The sequence below is a fragment of the Salvelinus sp. IW2-2015 genome, unplaced genomic scaffold, assembly GCF_002910315.2.
Source record: "Salvelinus sp. IW2-2015 unplaced genomic scaffold, ASM291031v2 Un_scaffold3440, whole genome shotgun sequence".
NCBI classification, from domain to species: domain Eukaryota; kingdom Metazoa; phylum Chordata; class Actinopteri; order Salmoniformes; family Salmonidae; genus Salvelinus; species Salvelinus sp. IW2-2015.
The window spans coordinates 79,988-89,871 of record NW_019944720.1 but is presented as its reverse complement, the minus strand read 5'-3'; the positions used below and the strand labels follow the sequence as shown (position 1 = coordinate 89,871).

Sequence of the window (9,884 nt, the reverse complement as noted above, 5' to 3'; positions counted from 1 at the left end):
GCTAGAAGATTAGAGTTCCTGTAGGAACAATACATATTGTGTTATTCCTCTGAAACTATAACATAATGCTAGAAGATTAGAGTTCCCGTAGGCACAATAACATCCACTCTTATTCCATAAAGCCACTCCACTATGTAGAGGTGTTGTTGGGTTGTTTCACCAATTCGGTGACTTTTAAAAAGTGTAACTTGATTAAAAAAAAATTGGGGGGGGGGATTTCAAGTTTATTATTCTGTCATAAAGAACAAGTTCAACTTCATTGCCATCTCAATGAGGTTAAATACAACAATATTTACCCAGAAGAGGTTCCCACAAAGTTCTAGTTATGGTTTTACAGTGGCTTGTGAAAGTATTCACCCCCCTTGGAATTTTTCCTATTTTCTTGCCTTACAACCTGGAATTAAAATAGATTTTTAAGTGTTTTGTATCATTTGATTTTCATAACATGCCTACCACTTTAAAGATGCAAAATATTTTGGATTGTGAAACAAACAAGAAATAAGACAAAATAAACAGAAAACTCGAACGTGTATAACTATTCCCCCCCCTCCCCAAAGTCAATACTTTGTAGAGCCACCTTTTGCAGCAATTACAGCTGCAAGTCTCTTGGGGTATGTCTCTATAAGCTTGGCACATCTAGCCACTGGGATTTTTGCCCATTCTTCAAGGCAAAGCTACTCCAGGTCATTCAAGTTGGATGGGTTCTGCTGGTGTACAGCAATCTTTAAGTCATACCACAGATTCTCAACTGGATTGAGGTCTGGGCTTTGACTAGGCAGTTCCAAGACATTTAAACGTTTACCCTTCAAATCACTCGAGTGTTGCTTTAGCAGTATGCTTAGGGTCATTGTCCTGCTGGAAGGTGAACCTCCGTCCCAGCCTCAAATCTCTGGAAGACTGAAACAGATTTCCCTCAAGAATTTCCCTGTATTTAGCGCCATCCATCATTCCCTCAATTCTGACCAGTTTCCCAGTCCCTGCCGATGAAAAACATCCCCACAGCATGCTGCTGCCACCACCATACTTCACTGTGGGGATGGTTTGCTCGGGGTGATGAGAGATGTTGGGTTTGAGCCAGACATAGCGTTTTCCTTGATGGCCAAAACATATACGGTACCATATTCTTTCCATTTTTTAATAATGGATTTCATGGTGCTCCGTGGGATGTTCAAAGTTTGATATTTTTTTATAACCCAACACTGATCTGTACTTCTTCACAACTTTGTCCCTGACCTGTTTGGAGAGCTCCTTGGTCTTCATGGTGCCGCTTGCTTGGTGATGCCCCTTGCTTAGTGGTGTTGCAGACTCTGGGGCCTTTCAGAACAGGTGTGTATATATACTGAGATCATGTGATACTTAGATTGCACACAGGTGGACTATATTTAACTAATTATGTGACGTTTGAAGGTAATTGGTTGCAACAGATCTTATTTAGGGGCTTCATAGCAAAGGGGGTGAATACATATGCACGCATCACTTTTCTGTTTTTTATTTAAAACATTTTTTTTTAAGAAGTTATTTTTTTCATTTCACTTCACCAATTTGGACTATTTTGTATATGTCCATTACATTACAGTATGTCCATTTGCACACACTGAATTCAGATTTTTCTATTTTGTTATTGACTGTACTTTTGTTTATTCCATGTGTAACTGTGTGTTGTTTATTTGTCGCGCTGCTTTGCTTTATCTTGGCCAGGTCGCAGTTGTAAATGAGAACTTGTTCTCAACCGGCCTACCTGGTTAAATAAAGGTGAAAAAAAAGTATTAAATAAAATACATGAAATCCAAATAAAAATCCATTTAAATTACAGGTTGTAATGCAACAAAATAGGAAAAGCACCAAGGGGGATGAACACTTTTGCAAGGCACTGTAGATCATTCCATGTGTGTTATTTCATAGTTTTGATGTCTTTCCTATTCTACAATGTAGAAAATAGTCAAAATAAAGTAAAACCTTGGAATGAGTAGGTGTGTCCAAACTTTTGACTGGTACTGTAGGTGAATCTCTAATCACATGAAACAAATAATAATCTTCAGAACTTTGTCAAAGCAACAAAAAATAACTAGGCTTTTACAATGATGGTGAAACTTGAATACATTTTGGGATTAAGTGGGTTTAAATCTTCCTAGATGTGACGGAGGGACATGTTAAAATGCAAAAACAATTTCTACTTCAACTATCAAAGGGCACTCTTTTCGTGGAATGACCCGTTTGTGTAAATGGAAGTGTTGTATTTACATGTGCAGGCTTTGTTACGAAGGTCTGAGTCCCTCCTACCAATAACTACTCTGGTGCTCATGTATGGAGTGGTATACTAAATAGACAAGTAAGTATTAATGTATTGGAGTAGTTAACTACTGAACCTACTGTAGTAGTAATGTATGGAGTGGTATACTACTGATAACTACTGCAGTATTACTGTATGTAGCGGTATACTACTGATACCTATGTAGTAGTAATGTATGGAGTGGTATACTACTGATAACTACTGCAGTATTACTGTATGTAGCGGTATACTACTGATACTCTATTGTAGTAGTAATGTATGGAGTGGTATAACTACCGATAACTACTGCAGTATTAATGTATGTACGGTATACTACGATAATACTGCAGTATTAATGTATGGAGTGGTATACTACAATAACATATGTAGTATTAATGTATGGAGTAGTATACTATGATAACTACTGCAGTATTAATGTATGGAGTGGTATAAACTACTGATAATTACTGCAGTATTACTGTATGTAGCGGTATATTACTGATAACTAGTAGTATTAATGTAGGAGTGGTATACTACCGATAACTACTACGTTTAATGATTGTAGCGGTATACAACTGATAACTACTGCAGTATTAATGTATGTAGGGTATCAACGATAACTACTGCGTATTAATGTATGTAGCAGTATACTACAGATAACTACTGAGTATTAATTATGTAGCGGTATATACTATAACTACTTGAGTATTAATGTATTAATGTATGGAGTGGTATACTACCAATATGTATGGAAAATAAATAATAACAATAATAATAATAATWATTATTATTATTAATATTATGTTTTTGTGCTTGCCTGTTAGCTAGCAGTTCTCAGCTAGTTAGCAGCTCAGCTAGTTAGCAGCTCAGCTAGTTAGCAGCTCAGCTAGTTAGCAGCCAATGGCAAGCAGTTTCTTACTGGCGACAGAAACAGATGCTTGCCATCCTTCCTTCGAGTCATTACGGAATTATTTAATGTAACAAATCAAATATTAAACCTTGTAAACAATTCATGGTAATTCATGCTAAGCTCGAAAACAATTCATTTAGAATCTGCATTTCCTTGAAACAGCTGTTTTATTTGCTGAAATATGTGCCGTTACCCCTTTCTATTTAAAAGGAACAGGCAGATATTGGAAAAGTTGTACGGTATGTAGATAGTATGTAGCAGCATAGTATGTAATGAATGATGAGGCATAAGTGAGGCGTAGTACATACGTGTACAGGCCATGTTGGGCGGGTCACTGTCTCTCCTGTAGTATCCCTCCTCACAGGTACAGGCTACGGAACCCTGGACTCTGGTGAAGCTGTGAGGAAGACATTTACTGCAGGCAGGGGTCTGCAGCACCGATCGGAAGAAACCCGCCCTGCAGACTGGAGACGGGAGAGAGATGAGGAGAGAGAGGAGAGGGCGGTTAGACTGGACTCTAGTGAAGCTGATACGAGGACTTTTATTGCAGCACAGACCAGAATAAACCTGCTTTTCACACTGTAGAGAGGAGAGAGAGGAGTAGGTGGTTAGATTTACCCTGCACACTAAAGATGAGAGATGTTTCAATTTGTCAGACATTACTGACATTTTGTTCCTGTTTTTTACTTTTAGTTAGCGATACATTTTGTCAATGCAATCCGTACATCTAGAATGTGGTTTCTAACTCAAGGCTCCAGTAGTTATTGGTAGTATACCTCAGGCACCAGTAGTTATTGGTAGTATAACTCAGACACCAGTAGTTATTGGCAGTATAACTCAGGCACCAGTAGTTATTGGTAGTATTAACTCAGACACCAGTAGTTATTGGTAGTATAACTCAGGCACCAGTAGTATTGGTAGTATAACTCAGGCACAGAGTTATTGGTGAGTATAACTCAGGCACCAGTAGTTATTGGCAGTATAACTCAGACACCAGTAGTTATTGGGGTAGTATAATCAGACACCAGTAGTTATTGGTAGTATAACTCAGACACCAGTAGTTATTGGTAGTATAAACTCAGGCACCAGTAGTTATTGGCAGTATAAACTCAGGCACCAGTAGTTATTGGCAGTATAACTCAGACACCAGTAGTTATTGGTAGTATAACTCAGGCACCAGTAGTTATTGGTAGTATAACTCAGGCACCAGCAGTTTATTGGTAGTATAACTCAGGCACCAGCAGTTATTGGTAGTATAACTCAGGCACCAGTAGTTATTGGGTAGTATAACTCAGGCACCAGTAGTTATTGGTAGTATAACTAACACCAGTAGTTATTGGTAGTATAACTCAGGCACCAGTAGTTATTGGTAGTATACTCAGCACCAGTAGTTATTGGTAGTATAACTCAGGCACAACAGTAGTTATTGGTAGTATAACTCAACACCAGTAGTTATTGGTAGTATAACTCAGCAACAGTAGTTATGGTAGTATACTCAAAGCACCAGTAGTTATTGGTAGTATACCTCAAAGCACCAGTAGTTATTGGTAGTATAACTCAGGCACCAGTAGTTATTGGTAGTATAACTCAGGCACCAGTAGTTATTGGTAGTATAACTCAGGCACCAGTAGTTATTGGTAGTATAACTCAGGCACCAGTAGTTATTGGTAGTATAACTCAGGCACCAGTAGTTATTGGTAGTATAACTCAGACACCAGTAGTTATTGGTAGTATAACTCAGACACCAGTAGTTATTGGTAGTATAACTCAAAGCAGTAGTATTGGTAGTATAACTCAGGCACCAGTAGTTATTGGTAGTATAACTCAGGCACCAGTAGTTATTGGTAGTATAACTCAGGCACAGTAGTTATTGTGTAGTATAACTCAGGCACCAGTAGTTATTGGTAGTATAACTCAGGCACCAGTAGTTATTGGCGTATAACTCAGGCATCAGTAGTTATTGGCAGTAACTCAGGCATCAGTAGTTATTGGCAGTATATAATCAGGCACCAGTAGTTATTGGTAGTATAACTCAGGCACCAGTAGTTATTGGTAGTATAACTCAGGCACCAGTAGTTATTTGGTAGTATAACTCAGGCACCAGTAGTTATTGGTAGTATAACTCAGGCACCAGTAGTTATTGGTAGTATAACTCAGGCACCAGTAGTTATTGGTAGTATAACTCAGGCACCAGTAGTTATTGGTAGTATAACTCAGGCACCAGTAGTTATTGGTAGTATAACTCAGGCACCAGTAGTTATTGGTAGTATATCTCAGGCACCAGTAGTTATTGGTAGTATAACTCAGGCACCAGTAGTTATTGGTAGTATAACTCAGACACCAGTAGTTATTGGTAGTATAACTCAAGGCAGTAGTTATTGGTAGTATAACTCAGACACCAGTAGTTATTGGTAGTATAACTCAGGCACAGTAGTTATTGTAGTATAACTCAGCACCAGTAGTTATTGGTAGTATAACTCAGGCACCAGTAGTTATTGGGGTAGTATAACTCAAGGAGATGACTGTCAGATAGATAGCACTGCGTGACTGTCAGATAGATAGCACTGCGTGACTGTCAGATAGATAGCACTGCGTGACTGTCAGATAGATAGCACTGCGTGACTGTCAGATAGATAGCACTGCGTACCGTCAGATAGATAGCACTGCGTGACGTCAGATAGATAGCACTGCGTGACTGTCAGATAGATCAGCACTGTGTGACTGTCAGATAGATAGCACTGTGTGACTGTCAGATAGATAGCACTTGTGTGACTGTCAGATAGATAGCACTGTGTGACTGTCAGATAGATAGCACTGCGTGACTGTCAGATAATAGCACTGCGTGACTGTCAGATAGATAGCACTGCGTGACTGTCAGATAGATAGCACTGCTGACTGTCAGATAGATAGCACTGCGTGACTGTCAGATAGACAGATAGTTATGTAAATCTACTATCCCCAATAGTACAAAAGTTGATCTATTTATTCTGTGTGAAATATTCAAAAAATAGTCCACGATAGATCCTAAATTACCTCAACCACATGCTTTAATAATTGAAGCAATGAGGCTGATGCAACAGATCTGAATGTTAAGTTTAAATGTTGATAAACTATTGGACAATTTCTTCACATTATAAAGCGCAACAATGCGCACACAGCAGTAGGCTATGAGTGTGAATTTCCTAAATGCAATTCATTAGCGGGAAAACACCATCCTCAAGAGTGACCGCCAAATGCAATTATGCATGTAATGCTTTTTGTTCAACAGGTTTGAATTTAATGGTGAAAATTATCTTCCCCACACTTGAAACTCACACGCTGCGTATGTATGCCAGTTAGTCTCTACACCCTTGTAAAGCAGATTAATGTGCTATTTTAAGAAGATATTTGCCACTTTAGTGTGAAACAAACCTTATCAAAACATATAGGACTAGTGTAACGCTGTCGTAGTCGTTCTCCTCCTCAGACGAGGAGGAGCATGGATCGGACCAAGATGCGGATTGGTAAGTATTCATATTTTATGGGAAAACAACAAACACTACTAAAATACAACAACCAACAAACGTGACTAACCTGAAACAGTCCTGTGTGGCCCAAACACTGACACAGGAACAAACACCCACAAAACACAAGTGAAACCCTGGCTGCCTTAGTATGATTCTCAATCAGGGACAACGATTGACAGCTGTCTCTGATTGGAATCTACCAGGCCGAACACAAAATCCAACATAGAAAATCAAACCTAGACCAACCCACCCAACTCACGCCCTGACCAACTAAAACAAATACAAAACAAAGGAAAACAGGTCAGGAACGTGAAACTAGGCTACATGAGGTGTGATACTAACATTATTAAAAATATAGGACTATGCTAGGCTACATGAGGTGGATACTAGCCTTATTAAAACATATAGGACTATGGGCTAGGCTACATGAGTGTGATACTAACCTTATTAAAACAATAGGACTATGGGCTAGGCTAACTGAGGTTGATACTAACCTTATTAAAACATATAGGACTATGAGCGAGGCTACATGAGGTGTGATCTAACCTTATTAAACATATAGGACTATGGGCTAGGCTACATGAGGTGTGTACTAACCTTATTAAAACATATAGGACTATGGGCTAGGCACATGAGGTGTGATACTGAACCTTATTAAACATATAGGACTATGGCTAGGCTACATGCGGTTGCTAAACCTTATTAAAAATAAGGACTAGGGCTAGGCTACATGAGGTGTGGACAACCTTATTAAAATATAGGACTATGGCTAGGCTTACATGACGTTGTGGTACTAACCTATTAAAAACCTATAGGACTATGGCTAGGCTACATTAGGTGGCGAAATTATTTGAAAAGTGCCTACTGCACATCATTCACAAGTGATAATACATTCATTCACAAGTGATAATACAAAATTCACAAAGTAATTAATTAGTTCCTGTCAAGGCAGCAGCTTGTCACGACTTCTCCGAAGTCGGTCCTCTCCTTGTTCGGGCGACGTTCGGCGGTCGACGTCACCTGTCTTCTAGCCATCGCCGATCCACCTTTCATTTTCCATTTGTTTTGTCTTGTCTTCCCACACAGCTGGTTTCAATCCATCAATTACATGTTGTGTATTTCACCCTTTATCCCCACATGCCCTTGTCCGTATTGTTGATTGTAAGAGTTGTGCACGTTATTGTCTGTCCGTGCGAAGTTTAGTCCCGTTGTATTTATTTATTTGTGTTTTTCTCGTGATTTTATTATTAAACTGCACCGTTGTAACATAGTCTTTGCTCTCCTGCGCCTGACTTCTCTGCCGCCAGTACGCACACATTTACACAGCTACATTTCCTGGGGTTTATTATGGATCCCCATTAGTTCCTGCCAAAGTCAGCTACTCTTCTTGGGGTTTATTATGGCATCCCCATTAGTTCCTGCCAAGGCAGCAGCTACTCTTCCTGGGGTTTATTCTGGATCCCATTAGTTCCTTCAATGCAGCAGCTAATCTGCCTTAATTTTGCTGTACCCAGGAGTAGCTGCTGCCTTGGCGAAGGAACTAATGGGGATCGCATAATAAACCCAGGAAGTTAGCTGCTGCTTTGGCAGGATAATGGGATCCATAATAAACCCAGGAAGAGTAGCTGCTGCCTGGCAGGAACTAATGGGATCCATAATAAAACCAGGAAGAGTAGCTGCTGCCTTGGCAGACTAATGGATCCATAATAACCCCAGGAAGAGAGCTGCTGCCTTGGCAGGAACTAATGGGGATCCATTAATAAACCCCAGGAAGTGTAGCTGCTGCCTGGCAGGAACTTAATTGGGATCCATAATAAACCCAGAGAGTTAGCTGCTGCCTTGGCAGGAACTAATGGGGATCCATAATAAACCCAGGAAGAGTAGCTGCTGCCTTGGCAGGAACTAATGGGATCCATAATAAACCCCAGGAAGAGTAGCTGCTGCCTTGACAGGAACTAATGGGATCCATAATAAACCCAGGAAGAGTAGCTGCTGCCTTGACAGGAACTAATGGGATCCATAATAAACCACAGAAGGTAGCTGCTGCCTTGCAGGAACTAATGGGGATCCATAATAAACCAGGAAGATAAGCTGGCCTGCAGGAACTAATGGGATCCATAATAAACCCCAGGAATGTAAGCTGCTGTTTGGCAGGAACTAATGGGATCCATAATAAACCCCAGGAAGTGTAGCTGCTGCCTTGCAGGAACTAATGGGATCCATAATAAACCCCGGAAGGTAGCTGTGCCTGCAGGAACTAATGGGATCCATAATAAACCCCAGGAATGTAGCTGCGTGCCTTGGACAGGAACTAATGGGATCCATAATAAACCCAGGAAGGTAGCTGGTGCCTTGCAGGAACTAAATGGGATCCATAATAAACCCCAGGAAGTGTAGCTGCTGCCTTGGCAGGAACTAAGGGGATCCATAATAAACCCCAGAAAGTGTAGCTGGTGCCTGACAGGAACTAATGGGGATCCATTAATAAACCCCAGGAAGTGTAGCTGCTGCCTTGACAGGAAACTAGATGGGGATCCATAATAAACCCCAGGAAGTGTAGCTGGCTGCCTTGGCAGGAACTAATGGGGATCCATAATAAACCCCCAGGAAGAGTAGCTGCGCCTTTGCAGGAACTAATGGGGATCCATAATAAACCCCAGGAAGATAGCTGCTGCCTTGCAGGAAACTAATGGGATCCATAAATAAACCCCAGGAGAGAGTAGCTGCTGCCTTGGCAGGAACTAATGGGGATCCATAATAAACCCCAGGCAGAGTAGCTGCTGCCTTTGGCAGGAGAACTAATGAGGGATCCATAATAAAACCCCAGGAAGAGTAGCTGCTGCCTTGGCAGGAACTAATGGGGATCCATAATAAACCCCAGGAAAAGATAGCTGCTGCCTTGGCAGGAACTAATGGGATCCATAATAAACCCAGGAAGAGTAGCTGCTGCCTTGGCAGGAACTAATGGGATCCATAATAAACCCCAGGGAGAGTAGCTGCTGCCTTGGCAGGAACTAATGGGGATCCATTAATAAACCCCAGGGAGAGTAGCTGCTGCCTTGGCAGGAACTAATGGGGATCCATAATAAACCCCAGGAAGAGTAGCTGCTGCCTTGGCAGGAACTAATGGGGATCCATAATAAACCCCAGGGAGAGTAGCTGCTGCCTTGGCAGGAACTAATGGGGATCCATAATAAAT

At 40.7% G+C, this 9,884-nt stretch overlaps 1 protein-coding gene across 1 annotated transcript in view; it reads right to left on the bottom strand.

Annotated features, from left to right (window-relative positions):
• Window positions 1-9,884, bottom strand: part of LOC112075857 (ephrin type-A receptor 5-like) — a gene marked incomplete at its 3' end in the record, with an annotated part of 88,821 nt that overhangs the window by 19,015 nt on the left and 59,922 nt on the right. Inside the window, exon 4 of the mRNA XM_024142784.2 lies at window positions 3,488-3,643. Within this exon, the coding sequence (XP_023998552.2) occupies window positions 3,488-3,643 (156 nt within the window). The remainder of the gene's footprint in view (window positions 1-3,487; window positions 3,644-9,884) is intronic.